This window comes from Salvia hispanica, chromosome 1, assembly GCF_029641045.1.
Source record: "Salvia hispanica isolate PSC_SH4W2 chromosome 1, Shi_PSC_v1, whole genome shotgun sequence".
Lineage (NCBI taxonomy): Eukaryota > Viridiplantae > Streptophyta > Magnoliopsida > Lamiales > Lamiaceae > Salvia > Salvia hispanica.
Window position 1 is genome coordinate 66,094,737 of NC_142692.1, and position 21,746 is coordinate 66,116,482.

The window sequence follows — 21,746 nt, forward strand, 5'->3', positions numbered from 1 at the left end:
TCGAGCAAATGAAGGTTAAATTCTGGCCGTTGGGTTTTACTATATACCAATGTTAGCATCATAAATCATACTTTGCGCTATTTAGGGAGTTAATTTAATTAGATCGATAATTAATTATCGACTAAGGGCATGTTTGATAATTGATAAGTTAGTAATACCAAGATAGAGAATTATATATGGACATTTTTAATTGTTTGATATTATAGTTAAGCTTAACTCAAAGCCCAATATAAGACTGGGACCCTATCTAATCTTACCAAAATTATAAAATTAACCTTGTTTATGTATCTCACCAATTTGTCAAGTTAAGCCATGTTATTTAATATACAATACAAATTTAGATAATTTCTTTTCTATCAAACAACAACGAAAAAAAATTATATCTTTGCATATCTTGACATGAAGCCCGTATTTCTTATCTTGTTTTACATATCTTCTCATATCCCATCCTTTTTTATCAAAAGAGTCCTAAATATATAGTACATGTAGATGCCTTTGAGAAAAGATTGGTATGCAGCTATGCATAGACCATAGATAAATTGGAAACATTGCTTCTTGGTTCGGAATTAGATCTCGATGATGAGATCGAATTTCAAGTCATAATCGACCTTGATGTGCCCAATCAAACTGACTTATTAGTTTTACTGATTTAATTCCAAATCCAATATTTTCAAATTATAATTCAGCAATTAACCACTGTTTCTCCTGAAACGGGATAATACTGGGGAAGGATCCCCTGCTGTGCCATTTCCCACGGGTAAAATTAAATCAAAGAAAAGAAAAAAGAAAAAGAAATAAAACAAGTGTTGCTGCGTTTTGTTCATGGAAAGCTGGGTTTTAAACACAACCCCTTGCTGTGCACATCTGGGGATCCATTTTCATAAAACTGTTGAAAACTATGAAACCAAAATTATCCGTGGAATTTCTTCCCAGATTAATATAGTTCTAATTTTAATGGAATTCGGATAACCAGTTAGACGACATCGCCAGATGGCTTAATCCAAATTTGAAGTACTCTATCCGGTCCCCATTAATTGCCTTATTTCACTATTTTCGTTGATACTTATTAATTATCTTATTTTTTGATAAATAAATTTAATAGTATTGTATAATTATTAAGTATTTTCTTAACAAAGTCAAATAATTTTATAAAAACTATACCAATAAAAAATGTGACAATTAAAAAAGGTGAAGGAGTATTTGAAATCGTGGAGTGCAGAATTACAAATTAGGTTCTTTCTGTTCATATCATTATTCCATTAGATTTCTGCAAAAACCCTTATCGATTACAAAGAGCGAATGCTTTCCGCCTCATCCAACACCGCAAAAATCTCGGGGATAATCGGGTTTCTATTTTCCAGTTCACTGTTGTTCGTCGCAGTTGCTGTGCTATAACATAACAGGTATTCGAAGCCGAGTTTAATGGGAATTATGCTTATTTAGCGTTACTTTGATCTTTTTGTAATTAACTGAAATTGAAGGTTTCTCTATGTGGGAAATTAAGGGTTCTGAAAACCTTTTTTTTTTTAATTTTCATTGCTTCGTTTATTTGTTCATTATAGTATATTAAAGTGAAATCAACATATAAGGTGAAATAGAGAATGATGCGTGAGTGTAAGATGTTTTAGATTTTCATGGAATTACAATTATGATTCAAGATTATGGGATTCTAGTATTTCTCACTTGTGGATTTATATGGTTCTGAACAAGTGTGTTTCTGAGTGAAGAGAAATTGGAGACAAAAATATGGCATCTTCTGATGATGAAGGCGACGTGGTAACAACCACTGTGTCTGATTATGAATTTACCGGTGGCGTTGATGAGGAACCGATTTCATTTGCCAAGTTACCTGTGGAGTGGAGTGAAGGAAACACTGGTGATGGAAAGCAACTACAGATATACTTGCGCGGAAAAACAGATAATGGGCTTCGCACAATTTATGTCCAGGTTACCGCTTGGAAGTTTAATCTCCCAAAGGGGAAGCCCGAGATCTCAGTGTTGCAAGCGCAGGGTAGTTGGATCAAGCTTCTGAAGCCATGGAAACCTTATTACGAGATAATCAGAACGGCTCTGGTCACAGTATATGCTTTGCACTTTGCCAAGTGGAATCCTCAGCGGTCACAAAAAGCTTTGTGGGATAATCTTAAAGATACTTTAAGGTTAATATAGGTGTTTCCGCTGGAAGTTTTTGCTACCTTCTCATCCTCTGCCCTAACCTGTATATCTTGTGGACGTGTGTCCTGTTATGGCAGTCGATTTGGGGTAGCAAAATTCCCCGGTTTCGTATGTTTGATATCTTGCTTGAAAACATCATTGCGGGTTGAATCTCTCTAATTTTCTGCTATTCCGCAGCATGTTTGAGAGAACGCCCTGTGTGGATGATCTGGCAGATCATGTACCATTAATTACAGAATCCATTAAGTGGGATACAGAATTGGAAAATTCCAAGGTTAGTAGTGTTTTGTTTTCTGGACTGAATAAAGGCGATCAAGTTTTTTTAGCTTTTTAGGCCACAGGTTATTTCCCATGATTTATCTTCTTTTTTAACTTTATTTGGAAATTCTGATATCTTGTAGGTGCTTCCATCTCAAATTTTAATGCTTTACCTTTTTAAATACCGTAACTGTTTGATCTTGTACACTTAAAGTTGTTAACTAAAATTATATGATCTGTTGTTCATTTTGCATGCTTGCACTTGGGAAATCTTTTTGGTTTTAACAGCCGTTTCCTTTACCCAGCTTTTGAGTGCATTCCTTGCGGAAAAACCTTGGGAGAAGAAAACTTCCAATGAGGTTGCTGTCTCTCTTCTTTCACTCTGACACACATGTGCACTCAGCGTACAAAATATGCTTATGCCGATCCTTACCGAGAACTGTGAAGTTAGTATGATAGTGTAAGTTGCTGCTTTGCAGAATGTAAGGCCTTCCTTCATAGTTGATGATACCAATTGGAAGGAGGTTCAAGGGGACTCTGAAGAGGCTGATAAAAGTGAAGATAGTGAGCCTGAAGAGGGGGACAAGGCTGATGAAAATGATGATAGTGACTCCAATGAGAGTGACTGTTTTGATTCTGTGTGTGCAATCTGCGATAACGGCGGTGATTTATTCATGTATGCTTTTCTTGAATCTCATGTCACATATAAGTATTCTACCTGCTAAGTTCCATCTAATTGGGTTGCAGTAAAGCGTATTATGCTTTATTAGCTTTATACAACTTTCATGCTCATGCTTGCTTTATGATTTGTTTGCGTCGTCTCTATAGCACATAAATAGTAGATTTAGATTTCACTAAGGAGACCGAGAGTGTATACAGGACTAAAGATTAGAGGACATTCTCTGTGAATACGAATGAATGGAACTTGCGGGGTTGGAATGGGGTATACAAACAGTGAATCTATCCAACACCTGAAACATTAACCAGTTTACATGTGCGATGGAAGTGGAAATTATATGAGTGATAATGAACGAATGTTGGCAATAATTGTCAGAAAGTATTGGGTGAATTGACGATAGAATGGATGACGAGTGGAGTGGTGGCTTGATCAACCCCCTAGTTAGATCGTTGATGGAACGTAGGCGACTTCTCAAACTCACATTCTATGGTTACTCTGTTCTGGGATTTTATTAGGTAGAATGATGCCACATTTGAATGCGAGAATTCGAATGGTAAGTCGATAAACTTTAATGATATCGAGCATGATGCCACAAGAATTCTAAATAGGAATTCAAGAGATTAAACTCAAGAAAAAAATCAAAACTATAGTATTAAATCAAAAGCTCTTATAAAATCTGAAGGTTCATAGCCTTTTGTAGGAAAAGCCAATCAAAATCTATCATAATCCTTATGAAGTTAGCACTAAATGGACCTCTTATCTATTTACATAAACAAATAAATAAAATAATACAAAGATAACTCTCGAGATATTGAAGTATATCTCTTGGCCTTTTCCTTGCTAACCGTTGAGTTCTGCTCAAACTCAACTTCCTCAATCTGGGCCGAGCTTAATTGGCTGGATGCACCCATGGTATGATTGCTATCATTATTTTGTGTTTTGAGATTGTCCTAGTGGTGCACTGGTAACTTCAACTGGCAATTATTTTGTTTGATTGTGGATGCACTCATGCACATATTTGGAGGGTCTCAACTTTTCATAGTTCTTATGTGGTAGATGTTGTTGACACAATATCATCTTTCTTTTTGGGGGAACTGTAATAATTTCTTGCCAATATGGAAGTTGCATTGTTTAAGGAAGTTGAACAGACCTACTAGTTATGATGGAAAACAAATGTTTGACTCATCTGGGCTGCTATTTATTCTTTACAAAAGACTACATTGTTTCTTAATTCCCTTATGTCAGCCAAATTTGCTCTTGCTTGATTAACCTACCCAGCCTATTCCTCCCTCCACATACAAATTTATCAAGCAAAAGATAAATGGCCTCATTTACACCTGTTACTAAGTTTCTTACTAAATCTGGTTGTGCTGCAAATGCATAATGCATCTCTTATTCGGTGTTTCGAAATTTTGTTGGTTTCAGTTGTGACGGCAAGTGCATGAGGTCATTCCATGCAACTGTTAAAGATGGTGAGGATTCCCAATGTCTCTCTCTGGGGTTGACTAAGGCAGAACTAGAAGTAAGTATCCTAACCTACCCCCCCCCCCCCCCGCCACGATCTCTATCTTTTCATTATGCATGTAATCATGTGCTCTTTACCTTACTCTGATGGTTTCTGATTTTATTGCCAGGCGATAAAAAATGTTCCTTTTATTTGTGATAATTGCAAGTATAAAAAACACCAATGCTTTGCATGTGGAAAATTGGGATCTTCTGATGAATTATCCAATCCTGAGGTATGTAATCCTTTAAATCTCCGGGCATCATCTTTCGTCAATCTATGTGTGATTGATATCTTGTAAGTTGCACATTTTCTTTCTAAAGTACCATGGTGAAGATAAAGGTCAGGCTGCTAACAATAGATTATAATTATTTATTATTTTTCTACTGCCTTAACATGTTCATTTTTAAATTTTAGACAGTTATGTGTATGTTTAAATCTTGTAATTAACATCAAACACACTTTGTTACACCTTTTCTATTAATGTTTTAGGAAAGAATTATATGGTATCTTCTCTATTAGTAATGCTATTCTCTAGTGAGAATGACAGCTTACAAGAGTTGTGGCTATTATAAGATATATTTGATGTCTTAATCTTGGTGTTTTATTCTTTTCCTGACAAGATTTCCGTTAATCGTAGCTGCTATCCATGGCTGATTATCTGCAGGTATTTTGTTGTGTTAATGGAGCTTGTGGGTACTTCTATCATCCTCATTGTGTAGCTACTCTTCTCCATCCCGGGGATGATGCTGCAACTGAAGAACTAGAGAAAAGAATTGCAAATGGGGAACCATTTGCATGTCCTATTCACAAATGCCATGTTTGTAAGGAATTAGAATTGAGGTCGACCCACGAAATGCAGTTTGCTGTGTGCCGTCGCTGTCCAAAGGCATATCATAGAAAATGCTTACCAAGGTGTGCCGTAAGTTTCTTCTGAAAATCTTTTGGACGCAAATCTCCATCTCTTACTTGAGTAAGTGTTTTCAACATTTTAACAGTGATATTAGATCTGAAGATGATTCTGAGAATGAGATTGTTCAAAGAGCTTGGGAGGGTCTGATACCTAAGCGCCTATTGATTTACTGCTTGTAAGACTCCTTCAAGTTTTTAGTTTGGTATTTCAGTTTTGTCCTAATATCTGTTCTCAGCTGATATTATACTTTCTCGTCAGAGCTCATGATATCGACGAAGATATTATGACACCTCCTAGAGACCATATAGTATTCCCTGGCTCTCGACAAGAGAAAAAGAAAATGCTCGAGTTGGAATCCAGTCAATTTAAGCGTCTACCAAAGGGAAAAGGTTTAGCTTTCAAAGACAATTCAGGGAATAGAATTTCTGAAAAACAACAAAAAGGGAATGGGGCAAAAGGTGTTGGTCTATCTAGAAAAAGATTGAAGGAGCTTCCTACTTCATCTTCTAAAAAGCAGAAATTAGCCAATACAAGAAATTATCAGCGACAGTTTAAGCGATCTTTAAATGATGAAGGAAGAATACCTTCAGTTGACAGGTCATATGCCACCTTTTCAGATACAGAATCTGAGCCTCTGAATCCACGCAGTGTGGCCACTGGACATGCCGAGAATACTAAGGAGGTCAAGCCAAATGGGAAAACAACAGATAATACTTTTACTCTGGATGCTGATGCTAAAAGAAGGTAATGCAGTTTTTTTAGCATATTATGTTCTCTTCATCCTCAATGTGAATAAACTGCCTCTATATAAGGGAATGGTCACTATGAAATGTAAACGTCTTTCACAGGACTGAACACTTAATGCACCCAGAAAAACACTAAATATTTTCTTTGCTCTATCTTTCTATTCTGTGTTGCATTGATGCAGAGTATTGACTTTGATGAAAGCTGCATCATCTTCAGTAAAACTTGTAGATGTTAAAAGAAGGCATAAACCACCATCACAAGCCCTGTATTCAAGATTTTCTACAGATAATGTTACAATGGGGAAGGTGGAAGGCTCTGTTCAGGTGCGTGCAAGGTTTCGGTGATGTTATTGTTTCATCATATTAAGAGTTAGTAATTTACATAGTAACTGTAGGCTGTGCATGCTGCACTCAAGAAATTGGACGAAGGCAATGTCCGAGATGCTAAAGCAGTTTGTGGGGAGGAGCTTCTTCAGCAGGTGTTAAAATGGAAGGTATGTTCCTTGTGTTTGAAATATACTGGAATACTAATTTTTGTTTCTTCCTTGTAGATTTATCAAACCAGTGTTTCCTCACTCTATGGTATTCATTGCTAGTAAAATATATAGCTTTGCTAGCTCTCTTTATTTCTAGCGGCTTTGGGCTTAGAAATTATCTATTATAATGGGTGGAGAAGGATAACTGGTGCATTTGAAGGGATAATGTAAAATGTGGCACACGTTGGTGTTCCTAGAAGAGTGTGGGAATTAATGTTTTAGAAAAGAAACATACTATGCTATGCCACTTGTATGGACACAAATTGTTTAAGTTTACCTACATGCCATCATAGAGAGAAATAGACACTCAATTTGCCTTCAGTGGACAATGTTACAAGAAGCACTTTGCTAAAGGGAAACCACTCCGCTCATATCGTGATATGGACTTGAGATTTGTTGTTTTTAGCCTGTGGAGTTTAGATACTGGTAGTTGCATTGATATCTATTATTACAACTTGAGTGAATATCTGAAAGGAACTGGCCTTAACACTAGAATGTCTTTCAAGTCTGAATTGGCAAGCAGCTGACATTCCTTTTACTTTCTACTTCGTTTAGATATTTCCTTGCAAACGAGACTTGGTGTGAAATTGTAAGTTATGCCCTGAACAGGGGCAAACTCTGCTAAAGCCAACCATATTCTTAGGCCTAAACTTGTTCCATGCTTTGGAATTACGTTTAGTTCTTCTATAAGAATATTTTATGGTCAAGGAACTGATTCTGTTACTGTTCTTTTAAGTGCAAATTATCTCATGGACAATATTGAACAAGTGCGTGCATCACCTTGAAATTATTTGCAAGAAGGTGGTAGCTACTTGTATGAGATCAAAGTTGTCTAGGTGGAGAGGCAAGGATTTATCCTCAATTGACTGCTAAAAGTATCAGTTGTCTGTTTCACAATTTCTTACTGTAGATTTAGATGGCTGGCGTAACTACAATACTACATCTGAGATGGCCTTAATTATGATGACGTGTCTACTCTACTGTTTTCCTTACCTTGAGATGCATGTACAGCCCTACATTTAGCTTAACTTATGGGTAACATTCAAGTCACAACTAACATATCTGTTGGGTTTCTTGGGTATCATGTTTTCCTTATTCTTGTTATATGATTGGAGTGTTTGAGAGCAGCGACTGGAATAATATTATTGTTTGGTTTTCTAATACTCCACGCCTTCCTGAGATGGCATTAGTTTCAAATTGTTTTGATGCCCGTGCTCATATAATGATCTATACTTGCTTTTGCTTTTGCAGGAAAAGCTGAAAATTTATCTTGCTCCATTCCTACATGGCATGCGCTATACATCCTTTGGTCGCCATTTCACCAAAATGGATAAACTGAAGGAGGTAATGTTTTGTTGACCCTTTTCAATGAGATATTAACTCTGCAGTTGAAAGAATGCTTGTTGGCCTGAGGAAAATATTTTGTTAGATTTTAGGAAATGGTGGTTATAAGTAATCTTTGAAAACTAAAACTGTCAGGATGGTAATGGCCTAACTGGATATGTTCTTAGTCTGGTAGGTGTAGTTTCTCTTTTGCTCACCTATGCGAATTTGTATCGTTCACTGGAATATATGCAAATTTGACTAAAAATACTTTCTGCCACTTTCTTGAACAAATTATCCCCACAAACTTGCTAAGGAGTAAACCTGTTGGCATAGGTTAGAAACTTAAATTAAAATACTGCAGCCGTCCTTCATGGCATGTAGTTAGTGATAAAAATGAAACCATATCTGCATTTTTAGAAGCCTTTTTGAATACTTATGAATTGTCCTCATAATATCATGTAAAACTTGGTGTGCTGCATGCTTGATCCATTCCTGATATTTTAGGTATTTCATTTCTGATTGTCTTATGATGTTTTAAATTTAACTTGTTTGTTGCCTAACTGGATTCTTCGTCGTCTGTGTTGGTGGCGGTATCACTGTACAGATAGCTGATATACTCCGTTGGTATGTTCAAGATGGTGATATGGTAATAAAAGTTATTTTCCTTCCCTAGCTGTCTACAATTTAAATCATATTATTTTGTTAAATCTCTAATTATTACACTGAACAGACATGGTAGCTGAATAACAATTTAAGTTACTGTTCATTATTCCAAGAATTTAGATAAATAAAACTTTGAAGATACTGTGAAGTTAGACATTCCCTGTCTTCGGTAATTGGTAGTGAAGATGATTTAGCTTGCACAGGGGCTACCTGCCGAGGTGGGTCACGTATGGGCCATGGGGTTTAGCTTGGAACTGAGCTCATTGACTTTTTGTTTAAACTAAATTGGTTGTGTCTCAGAGCTCCCAAAGATTTATGCAATTTGGATTTGGATTCCTAAAAAGTGGCATTGTGAATAAATCTCATGATAAGCTCTAGGTTCTACTGAACATTCGTTTAGTTTATTTGGTGAATCACCTGTGTTTCAGTTTCCTATTGATTATTTCTGTATGCTGTTGTCTTGTGTATGTTAAATTATTCTAGATTGATGGAAATAGGGTTTGTTTAGTTCTTAAGTATACTTCTAATTTATTGTCCTCTCACTCTTTAACTCCAGACTTTGTCTATTCTCTTTTCAGCTAGTTGATTTTTGCTGTGGTTCAAATGACTTCAGCTGCCTTATGAAAGAGAAGCTTGATGAGATGGGGAGGGTATGCTCATTCAAAAACTATGACATCCTACAAGCTAAGGTTAACACATAGAACCATTTTCATTTTTCTTGGTTGTTTCTGTGGGGTCTATATCTGAATAAATGAATCACAATAACCTTGAATGCCTTCAATGCAGAATCATCTTGCCTCTTGGGTGTTTTACTATGCCTTTTTGTATAGAATGGGAAATGGTAAAACATTCATCCAACTAATTCTGATAAGTTGGGCATGGCTTAAAATATGAGTATCTCTACATTCCCTATAGACCAAGGACCTTTTCCAACTGGAAATTAGGCTGATTAAGTGCTGTTTCTTGTTCATGGATTTTTAATGGGTCAGTCGTCAGTAATACACTAATTTTAACTTGTGACTTGTCACTTGTCAGGTCATGAATTGCTTATATTACCCCATTTCTCAATTAGTCTGTTAGACTGGTAATAAGTGGCTTGTGGTGAAGATATTATATGAGTATTTAAATAGTAATGTATCCTTTTGATGGAAACCACTAATATACTGATGTATGATGATTTATTCACCATTGTTAACTTTGACTTAGTGGTCACTCGAGCATGCATATATCCCTACAGTGGTTTATTCACTAAGTGATATCACAGTTGCTTACAAAAGTGCACTGTTTGATAATCTATTTTTAGAATCATTAGATCTTTAAGGATATCGGCCAGCTCTGCTTGCATAACATTTTGGGTTTTGTCTGTAGAATGATTTTAATTTTGAGCGAAGAGATTGGATGGGCGTTAAAAAAGAAGAGCTTCCAGATGGGTCGAAGTTGGTGAGACTATTGTTTTACTGTGCTTGAATGCCTGCAATCCATTTATTTGCAACTGATATGATATGTTTGGGTAGATCATGGGGCTGAACCCACCATTTGGAGTGAATGCTGCACTTGCTAACAAATTTATTAGTAAGGCTCTTGAATTCAACCCAAAACTATTAATTCTGATCGTTCCTCGAGAGACACAACGGTAATTTCTCTCTTTACACTTTCTCCTTCAATTGAAAATCAAAACCAGAAGGTTGGTTTTAGAAGGCTAGTTTTACATTTGCTTTTCATTATCAGGTTAGATGAAAAAGTACCTCCATATGATCTGATTTGGGAAGATGATCAGATGCTTGCTGGCAAAGTAAGTTATCTGTCTCTTCTAGTAAACATTGTATTTCTTATGGTCGTGTCTGCCAATATATTTCATGAATGAACTGTGTTTGTTTCAGTCATTTTATCTACCCGGGTCTGTTGATGTAAATAACAAACAAATTGAGGATTGGAACATTTGCGCACCAGTGCTTTATCTCTGGAGTAGTCGTGCCTGGACCAGCAAACACAAGGCTATTGCTGAAAGTCACAGCCACCATTCTGGTGCTTTGAAGAACTGTAGATTGGATACGAATCACAATGAGCCGCACACCACTAACTCAGGACAGGTATGTCATGGTAAATCTTCTTCTGCAAGAGGCGAAGATAAACCTGCAGATACACCTAAATCCTTGGGGCAGAATGCTGAGGAGATTGCTCTATGCCATGGGGAAGTCTTGGACAACGAAACTGTAAGCCACTCGGAAGGTGTGCCTGGTGATATCAACAGCACACTTAAAGACCTGGAGCAGAAGGAGAAGGCAACTATAAGCCGCAGCGATGGTTTATCACGCAATATCAACAGCTCATCTACAAACCTGGATAAGAAGGAGAGGAAGACTATCAGCCACAAGGATGATTTGCCACACAGCAAGGGAGTGGGTAAAAGTCCCGCTGCAGTGAAGAATCATTCCGAGACAAGTCCCAATAGTGTTGGGGGGAGAGAAGACAAGAAAAGATCACCAAATAACATGTTTCCGAAGGACAGATCATCTGGCAGGCTTACAGTGCCTCACTGTCTGTCACCAGATGTGAGTACTCGTGTGCAACCTTATCCAACTGAGAATCGTGAAACTACATCACAGGTTCGTTCTGAAAGAGGTGAGCGTCATCAAGTTGCACCGGTTCCTCTTGAACAGGGTGACCGTTGGCAGAGTAGACAAGTAGCTGGAAGGGATGACCATCGTCAGCAGCAGTTGAGTCGGGGCAAGTTCCCAACACACCAGTCTTACTCTCAAGCAAAAGATAGTGTGGAAGTGAGTGATTTGTTGAAGAAATACGGTGCTGAAGAACTTCAGCATGGTATGCGTGTTGAACAGGCTTACGACGCACATCGCCTTCCTCAAGGACAGGCATACATCCCACATCACCCTCCCCAACATGATATTAGTGGCGGACAGGCATACGCTACACATCACCTTCCTCAACATGGTATGAGTGGCGGACAGATACATGATGTGCATCAACCTCATCAACGTGGATGTGATTGGAGAAGCAGCCAGGGTTATGCTTCTCCTGCTGCATCTGTTCGATCCTTGGGCTCTCCTGCTCCTCCTTACACATCATACTCTGGGGATGTTCGATCCATAGGCTCTCCGGCTCCCCCTTATAGTACATCTTACCCAGGAGAAATGAATGTCCGGAGAGCAGAGGTTCATGAGTGGAGTCAAGAAAGTGCAGTTCCTCCTTACCAGGGTTATTCGCATCAGTACGGACTAGCAGGTGCCTCCTCATCAAGTTATGGGGAGATGAGAGCACCCGCAGCGCAGCGATATGCAGCTCGGTTACATGAGCCCCATCATGCAAGGATGGACCCGAGACCTCCTCTGAGTCAAGGCCCTTTAGGTTTTGCTCAAGGTCCCTATTATCCTCACAACACTAACTCGGGCTGGCTTCGTGACTAACTCATTAGTGGATAACCTTTTAAATACTACCTTATCTCCTCTTATATTCTAGCCATATATCAGACTTTTTTCTTACGTTTTTTAATAGTTATATGTTGTCGATAAAACGTGCGTTGTGGAGCTTGCAGTTTGACTGCTCAACTTTTGGGTTGTGAAGTGAGATAATGATTTCAACTTTGCACTGTGGTTTTCCATGCTTTCTCAATATTATAATCCTTCTTCCATCTCTCACTAATTGAGACAATCTTTTCGATAAGAGATTAAATAAAAACTCAGATTTTATGTAAGAGAGAAAAGGTAAAAAAAGTAAATGACCATTTATCATAGGATATCATTAGAAAAAAGATACTCCATGATTCACTTAGTATGGGATACAAGAAGAGAGAAAATATAAAAACTATATTGAGAGAATTTTTTCTAAAAATAAAAATGTGACATTTTTATTGGACAAACTAAAAAGGAAGCGAGACATCTTTTATGGAAAGGAGAGAGTACCTTTTTCTTGGCAAAATTACAAAACCAATTTGTGGTTCTAATTTATACTCCCTCCGTCCAATAATAAATGTTATACTTTCCTTTTTAGTTAGTCCCACAAAAGATGTCATATTTCATTTTTCAAAAAAAGTTCTCACATTAATATAAATATAATGTCTTCTTTCTACTTAACAAATAAAACAACATCTCTTCAAATCTAGTGTCATTATCAAAGTATGCTATTTATTATGAGATGGTGGAAGTAGTATTATACCGTACATTGAAAGTGCGTGGGTAAGATAGATTAGAATAAAGGACATGTAATCAGTGGCGGAGCCAGAAATTTTATCATGGGGGTGCAAAATTAAACTTCAAAAAAAATACATAAATTAAATTATAAGATTCAAAATGTAAAAGTTAAATGTAATCACATCATAACATTTGTCTTCTATTCTTCATCTTCTGAAATCGATGCATAATAGTTTCATTAGTAATTAACTTTAACAAACACATCTTTTTCGATGTAAGGAACTAAGCAATCATTCAATAGTTGGTCTCCCATGCTATTACGAAGAAGTCTTTATGATCTTCATTGTTAAAAGACTCTTTCTACTGATGCAGTAGCAACATGTAAGATCAATGACAACTTAACTAATAAATAAACCATTGAAAAATACTCTCCCCGTCCCCCTTTAGGAGTTACACTTCCGTTTCTGCACCCGTTTTATAAAAATGATAATAAATAGTTAAAGTGGAGAACTGGTAAAGTAAGAGAGAATAATATAGAGAAAAGGTTTTGATATTTTCTATACTAAGAATAGCAAGATATAAATTATACACAAAAAGGATCAAGTTCATATTATAAACTCCACAACTAAAACAATAAAGAGTAACCAAAATATACAATCTGCTTAAATCTAAAAAGTTGCAGTTAAGAACAATAATTAATAAAATAGTACGGAGTATAAAACTATTAACACATACACATCAAATAAAGAATGGGGTTAAAGAATTCCAACGACAGAACCGGCATAGCCATTGAATTACATAAGCTTATCTTCTTTCTCCCCCTTTGAATTTTATGTGTACCGATTTAGAGCTTTAAATGTGATTATTTAGGCCTCAATTTACATAATTATTGCCGCCAAACAAAGAAACAACATATGTAGAAAAATTAATTGAATTATATTTAAGTTTTGAAATATATCTAGTTCTAGATAACCAGATTTTAGATTACATACTTATAGAATGACAGAAGGAGAATTCAGATTACACTTATTAATCGCAAAAAGGAGAAAGCTAAATTAAAAGGAAATGATTCATATAAATTTTGTTGAGAGGAAACAATGCATATAATTTTTGCTGAAACCTATCTTTAACAATATATATACTATGAATTATAATTAATGCGAAATTACTAAAATACCCCTAGGTTTTTTTAGAATTGGTGGGGGGACCATGGGCCCCCTGGCCCCACCCTCCCTCCGCCCCTGCATGTAATTCCTCCATTCTTATCTTTTATCCTCACCTCCCTCTCACTCTTCACTTAACATGTAACAATATTTTCAGCTCATTAACTGAATTTGTTGAGCCCATTGTGCCAAATACTAAAAGAATTAATTAGATATTTCTTCGTTGATTAAATATTTCTTCATTGTCTTCTCTTTGTGTATGAGAAGTTGTGGGCTTGGAGCTGGTCACCGAAAGGCGAAGAACTTCAGCATGGCAAAATTGTCGAGCATAAAGATCTTCACTGAAGATGGATTTAATAGTTCAGGACATTGATGTCATTGACAAAAACGGCAAAGATCTTTGAAATTCTTGTTAGCAACAACTTCGATAAAGTCAAGACGCCTCTACTGCATATTTATCAATCGTTGGGCAATCTGCACCGTTAAGACTTCACAAATCTATCCTAATCTAAAGTGACAGTTTGGTGAAAAGATATTTTTACCCTTTTTGGAGGAAAAATGTAAAGCTATTTTTGTGTACCCTTTTGGTCATTTTAAGAAATATCAACCATTGGATAGAAAAAAGGCAGCTGTGAAAATGAGTCCAATCAAATGCAAACTTCTTGAAGAAGATTTTAAACACATTTAAATAGATGCACTAGAATCTGAGTCCAATCAAATGCAAATTTCTTGAAGAAGATTTAAAACACATTTAAATAGATGCACTAGAATCTGCATTTTTTGGTTTTATAATTGCAGTATAGCAGGTGTGGCTCTGCTTGGAATCAGACGACGTGAGGCGACGAGGAGACGCCGGAGAGGAAGAGGAAGCGGCGCCGTTGATACTGTCATGTGAGGAACAAAGGTGAAATCTTTTGAACACCAAATGACCAAAACTCAAGTTTTAAATTAGAACTCTTAGGAACATGAAATAAAATGAACAAAAAAATATCTCACCCCACCGATGAAGGGAGACGACACTGGTGATGGCGGTGAGTCTAGCGGCTGAATGCAGTGGCGACAGTGACGTCAACAATGGTGGTGGCGTGAAACCGTGAGAGAGGCGTAAGAAAAAAACGAGAAGAGGAAAGGGAGAGGAATGAGAAAAATCAGCAAGGGGGGCAGTGGGCGACGGCGACGGAAAGAGAGGTGAGAAAAGGAGAGGGCGGCGGTGGTTGCTGCCCGAGAGAGCTGCCGGAGATCACCACAGCTAGGCTGGCGTGTGAGGGCGGGTGACGAAGGCGAGGAACGATGGCTGGGCGAGCTATGCAGTGTGGCGGGTGTGGAGGAAGCAAGTGGGCGGCGAATCACGGACGTCGAGGCAAGCGGAAGGAGGCAGGCGGAGCGGGCGGCGGTGGCGCATGGAAGGGAGGAAGGAGTAGGGTACAGTTGAATGGGAAGAGAGAGAAATGAGGCGCCTCATATTAATTTAGGGTTTCTATTTGCTAATTGGGCTCTAATTTTGGGCTTTTAATGTAGCATATAATTTGTGTTCTTATAGCGGATTTATACATGATTAATGTTTTTTTTATTAAATAGAATTTATGTTAAACTCTATTATTATAATTATCATACTTTAAAGCTAGGTTCTAATTTACACTTTAAATTTATTGTACTTAGTATATATATTTTTAAATCAAATTAAATTTTATATTAATTTCTTGACTATTTTTTATAACTTTTTGTTATATTGAAATTACTTTTAGATTGTAATTATGTATAAAATTTTATTTATATTTAATATTCAATCACTATCATTTATAAATATACAATACTACTATATATATACCTATTTAAATTCAAACCTAGCTTTAATTTTGTTTTATTATGTATAAGTCTTATCTAAACTCATAGAAATTACGCATTAATATTATTTTAATATTTTTATATGTATTTCATAGATATTATTAGAAAAAATAAATGACCTCCTTTAATTTTAATGGTATACATCCCTCATAATTATATGATAACAATCAATACATAAATTTATATAAAAGTGTACTCGATTTTTTTCATATGATCATACACAATTAAACTTTATATAATTTTTATATTTATATAATAAACTGATTTTTTTTCTTTGTTTTCTACTCACACATATTTTCTTTATTTGTATATCATATTCTAACTAACTCATACTACTCTTTAATTATTAGTCACACATCTCTTATTTGTCAATTATATTACTCCACTTATATCATAAATCAAATTGTATAAAATTGTTTACTGAATTTGAAATATTTTATTTAGGAGTAAGTAAATTATTGATTTAGAGTGGGATAAGATAAAGCATATATATGATTTTGTAAATATTTCTATTGTTATGAATTCTTATTTCCTATAGTTTCATTGGTATTAGTATTCATTATATGAAAATTCTTATGTCCCGTGCATAGCACGTGGGTTAATACTAGTATGTATTGAGAACTAAAGCTTTGATGATCCATCAATAAAATCTTTTGAGGCACCTATACCTCATTGACGCAACTACGATGTGCTTGCACGCCACGACCGTGTGATTGGTCTGCAGGTGGCACGCCCACGAGCGGTTTGGACCGTGCCCATTAACCGCAATACACGGCCCGACTCCTCCCTGCCCTCCAATGCAGATGTCCTAATAATTCAGTTTTTGGATTATAGAGTGATACATTTGTTGAAAGCATTATATGGGATTGTTCGGTATGAAAAATCATAGCTCATGATTATATATGTACTCCCTCTGTCCCAAGATATTAGACCCATATATCATTTCGGGATGTCCCAACATACTTGACCCATTTTTATTTATGGTAAAAATTTACTTTATTACCAACTCCACTTACATCACTAAACATCTATTATATTTGGTTGATAGATTAAATCACACAATATAACCCTAAATGAAAAATTAATCATAACAACCCTCCAATTAAAATAATCTCAATGCTTAATCCTACATGGATTATTATATGATAATTAATCATGCCAATAGAATGACATATTTTGTTGCACATATTCTTACACCTGCAGTAATATATTCCTGGTGGACCAATGCATCTAAAGAACAAATTTAGACTTCGAATCAGCAAAAACACAGATTAATATTTATTACTATAGCTACATAATAGAATAATTTAGATTTTTATTCTCAAACTTAACATAATAAATATTTATTACTATACTATATGTAATATTTTATTCTCACAATTAACAAATTAAACATTCATTGTTAATCTGTACCAAAAAAGAAAATGCCTCTACTAAAAAAAGGAATGAGTAATAAAGGAAGATGAGAATCTGGTGAAAGTCAGAATCCATAAAAACTACAACACAGATTTTCAATCGAAAAAAAAAATGGTAAAAGTACTTGTATCCAATTCATGATAAAACCAAACAAAACATGGACATCTCTAGGCACCAACAAGCTCAGTTGGCTCAGCAACTGGCTCCTCTGCAGGCCTATCCAACTTTGATCCAATATCTTCTGTGTAATCACCATGAACCTATACGACAAAACATTCGTGAATAAATCAGGTGGCATTGGCTTTTATTGAACCAACAAAGACATTTCAACCAACCATGTACATAAGGTATCCTAGAAGCAAGGTCTAAGTACTTAGTTCAGGGATTGTCAACATTAAGAAAATTTATGATAGGTCAAACATAGCTTACCTCCATCAACTTCCCAAGGTCAAACTTGGGTGCTTTCAAGATTTTCACTTTTCTGATGTACACATTCTGGAGAGGATAGATGCTTGAAGTAGCCTTTTCAATCTCTTTCCCTATTGACTCTGGAATGAACTTTAGAACCAATTCCTTCAGACTGCAGGACTGTGCTTGGTTAGCCATGATCTCACGCATCTTCCTCCGAATCTGAAAAAAATATAAGATAAAATTATACTGAGTACAGTTGCTTGATAACCTATTGATGATATATCATACTATGAGTTATTGATAACATAAAGTTCAGTACAAATGAAATGACAACTGTATAAGCAAATTTTTAATATAATTTACCTGGCGAACTTGGCTAGCCTTAGCATAGCATGTAACTTTCTGCTGGTTTACACGCTTCTTAGTGAAGGCAATGCAAAACATCCTAAGGGTGTATGCATCAGTAGTCTTCACATCGATATGGGCCTCAATAAGTGATTGCCTTTTCCTGACAAGTGATCTCAACTTGTCTGTGGTGAAGTCCATTCCCTACAAGTGAACACCATAGGTTTAAGATTACAAATGAAATCATGTGAGAAACCCAAGTAAGAATTTTTTATAATTATGCATACCCAGAAGTTAGTGAGAACATTCTTTCCCTGAACATCTTCAACTCTCAGGCGGATCTTCCTGTAAGCGTGATCCTCATCACCTTGAAGATCAGCCAAGGACGCCTCAATCACACGGTGCTTGAGACCTTCAGATGCGATCTGATGAGATGCAATAATGCCATTAACAAACAAACAAAGACTACAAGGGAAAGACCATAGCCCAGTGAGGGTATCCAACAGTATCTAAATTTGGATTATAGGCGCAAATTACATCTTTACAAGAAAGAATTACTTCTACCAAAGAAGGATCCATAACTTCTATTCAACCGATCAAAGCTTTTCTATGTTTAGTAATGATAAAAGAGTGTCTAATCACTAGTTCTCATATGTAATGCACTGATAAAGATTAGGAGTAAATTATGAATGCTCAATACACATACATTTTCATGTCAACAAGGTTATACATTCAAATGAAAACATAGGGGTAACAATTGTAATCATCATAAATGGATAAAAAACAAAGGAATAAAGTTAGTACCTTTGTACCCTGGGTTCGGGTAATTAGGGTTTTCCCAACGTTCTTGTTGCTGAAAACTGATGGAGCCTTGATGTCATACCATTCCTTCTTTGCGAATGGATCAACACTAAACCAACAACAAATATTTTGTTTTAGTACGGGAAATCAGGATACTGAAACATTCAATACTTAATAAACAATAGTAATTCACACAATCGAAATTAAACAACGGTAGCAACTCACGCCTTCTTCTTGCCTCCCTTCTTTCCCTTTGAAATCCTCTTGTTCTTTCTGCATTTTATCAAACAAAAATTCAGCAATCGAAGAAAATAGGTTAAAGAGTGGGCGGATTGGTTGTATGGTGATGAAGGAAATATACCCGACGGCCATGGTAGAATCGCAGCCGAGCTTCTGCTTGAGATAGAAAGCTGATGAAGATCTGCGCTCACATAAACCCTAATTTCAATTGGGGCCTTTTATTTTAGGTTTTGAGATTTTGATGAGAAGCTATTGGGCTTTTTAAACGATGTTGGGCTGAGTAATATTTTCTATTTAGGCTTTTTCAGTGCTAATGGGCTTAAAATTCTTGATATATTTTTGTACATAACTATTGGAATTTGGATGGATACAAAAATTCATAATCCAAATAATTGAAATAAACCGAACCATAGTATATAAGTGGTTGATTAGTGGTAGTGAGTCCCTCTTATATTGATTGGTTTCGTTTGCTATTTGATAAATTTAATTATTCTCTTATTTAATAATCATTCTCCAAATTTAAGGCGAGGTGGCAACATTATTTTTTATGCCTTTAGGGATTTGATTTCATTATTCTTAGTAAACTAGTTTTGATTCATTACATAAATTCCGTCCAACGAAGTATGTGTAATTAATACTCCATACGTTACAACAATACACACAAAGTTGTAAATGATACGAGTTTTAATTTATAGTACTCCCTCCGTCCCATATAATTCGTCCATTTCGGTCCGTCTCACATAATTTGTCTCATTTCACTTTTACCATTTTTGGTAATGGACCCTATATTCCACTTAATCATTCTTACTCACATTTTATTATAAAACTAATATATAAAGGTAGGATCCACATTCCACTAACTTTTTCAACCCACTTTTCATTACAATTCTTAAAACCCGTGCCCGGTCAAAGTGACCCGAATTATCCAAGACGGAGGGAGTAATTGATAAAGTAAGAGAGGAAAAGAGAAAATGTTGTGGAAATGGTGTTAGTGGATTGTAGGCTTCACATTTAGTATGATTTGTGTGATTAGTATTAGTTTGAAATTTACTATTTTTATAGGAAAGTCCAAAATGATAAAACTTATCTATTTTTTTTGGACGGAGGGGGTACTGTTAATTTAATTATCACCTCCGGTAAATATATCTATTGCTTTTATAAATTACTCTAGATAGCGGCTGATATTCAAATAATTTAGAACAATAAGCATTGCGTAAATACTTTAAAAATCGTCTAATATTCACTATCATTTAGAACAATAAGCATTGCGTAAATACTTTAAAAAGCGTCTAATATTCACTTTCCTCGTTCTCAAATATGTGTTCTATTTCAGATTTTAAATGTTTATTATTAGGTTTAAATTTTATCCTTATCCATATCTTTTCTACTATATTGATTTACATTGATGGCATGCAATGGGCAAACTCCTTATTTGATTGCTTAAGAGTAGTTTGGGAATGACTTTCCAGTCCTTATGGACAATCCATGTTGGAATTCTAAATTTATGGTTCACTATTGGTAGTACTATTAATCATCTACGCAATCACCTGATTTAAGTGATTAATTGATTGAGGATATTCGAAATGACCCAATCACCCTTAAAATGCCTCATACGGATAGGAGGGGGTTATCCATATTTATATAAACAAGTTAGGATCATCACCAAGTCGATGTGGGATAAGATTTAAGAGTTTTTAACACGCCCCTTACTTGTGGGCTAGAATGACACATCGGACTTCCATCACGTAGATAGGCAAGAGAAGAGATAAAGATATAAATCCATCATCGACTTGGGTCTGCTCTAATATCATATTAGAAATGAGTCACTCACCTCTTAATCCATGTGATGATACTTCGGGTGCTTGGAGCGCAAATAAAGGCACAAGAAAGGATTTGTGGATAGCTGTCCCCTTAATTATCATCAATAATGCAGTAGAAACAATAGAGATCCATTGGAGATTCGCGGGAGAAAGCGGCGATGAGTAACAAATCGCACCAAATAGATGACCTCTCTTCGCCATTTATTGTTTTCGGAAATAAAATGTGTAGCTAGAATTTTTCGATGTGGGACAAGATTTAAGAGTTTTTAACAGAGGATAAATAGAAGAATTAATATTATTTGTCTAATATGAACTATCATGTTTAGTCTAAAGTCGGTATTTAATTATTTTTATACTACTATATACAAAGTGACTTAGAAAAAGGGAAACTATAAGACCAAGATAAATGAATTATATGTGTTATTTAATTGTTTGGTTGATATATATATAAGGTTCAACAAATATACCCTAATTTCAGTTGCGGCTATATATGTTTAAATATTTTAAATCACCTTTTACTCATTTAAAAAAAATATGGTTTGGGCTAAACCTGCTATTTTTCATGAAATTTTAAAACGGTTCACTTTTAAAAGTGTGCAATTTCTTTGATACGGCTTATATAGAATTTTTTTGATCAACCAGCTTGGCTAGTCATGTTATTTACGTGGCATAGTCGGAATAACACATAAAAGAACGTCGTTTCAATATCCTAATACTCTCTTTGTTCCTTTGTAGTAGAGGCGTTTCTTTTTTGTAC

The 21,746-nt window shown here is 35.7% G+C and overlaps 2 protein-coding genes across 4 annotated transcripts; one reads left to right on the forward strand and one right to left on the reverse strand.

Annotated features, from left to right (window-relative positions):
- The first annotated feature begins 1,189 nt into the window (after nt 1-1,189).
- LOC125218939 (protein ENHANCED DOWNY MILDEW 2-like) lies at nt 1,190-12,406 on the forward strand. Of its 3 annotated transcripts, XM_048120751.2 has the most exons (20): nt 1,190-1,403; nt 1,728-2,159; nt 2,353-2,449; nt 2,739-2,792; nt 2,913-3,109; nt 4,538-4,634; nt 4,747-4,851; nt 5,284-5,531; nt 5,615-5,704; nt 5,788-6,273; nt 6,458-6,599; nt 6,671-6,769; nt 8,063-8,155; nt 8,742-8,783; nt 9,379-9,489; nt 10,169-10,240; nt 10,315-10,433; nt 10,529-10,592; nt 10,681-10,890; nt 10,963-12,406. In XM_048120751.2, the coding sequence occupies exons 2-20, from the start codon at nt 1,747-1,749 to the stop codon at nt 12,223-12,225; spliced, it is 4,002 nt and encodes a 1,333-aa protein (XP_047976708.2). In that variant the 5' UTR covers nt 1,190-1,403; nt 1,728-1,746; the 3' UTR covers nt 12,226-12,406. The 3 variants fall into 3 exon arrangements, with proteins under 3 accessions (XP_047976708.2, XP_047976707.2, XP_047976706.2); XM_048120750.2 differs by having other exon boundaries at nt 1,711-2,159; nt 10,681-12,406; XM_048120749.2 differs by having other exon boundaries at nt 10,681-12,406.
- Nucleotides 12,407-17,387: 4,981 nt separating this feature from the next.
- LOC125218253 (small ribosomal subunit protein eS1) lies at nt 17,388-19,418 on the reverse strand. The gene is made up of 7 exons (XM_048119890.2): nt 19,291-19,418; nt 19,155-19,202; nt 18,933-19,038; nt 18,416-18,553; nt 18,147-18,332; nt 17,802-18,002; nt 17,388-17,632 (listed from the first exon to the last, which is right to left on the reverse strand). The coding sequence occupies exons 1-7, from the start codon at nt 19,299-19,301 to the stop codon at nt 17,540-17,542; spliced, it is 783 nt and encodes a 260-aa protein (XP_047975847.1). The 5' UTR covers nt 19,302-19,418; the 3' UTR covers nt 17,388-17,539.
- Between the last annotated feature and the right edge of the window lie 2,328 nt (nt 19,419-21,746).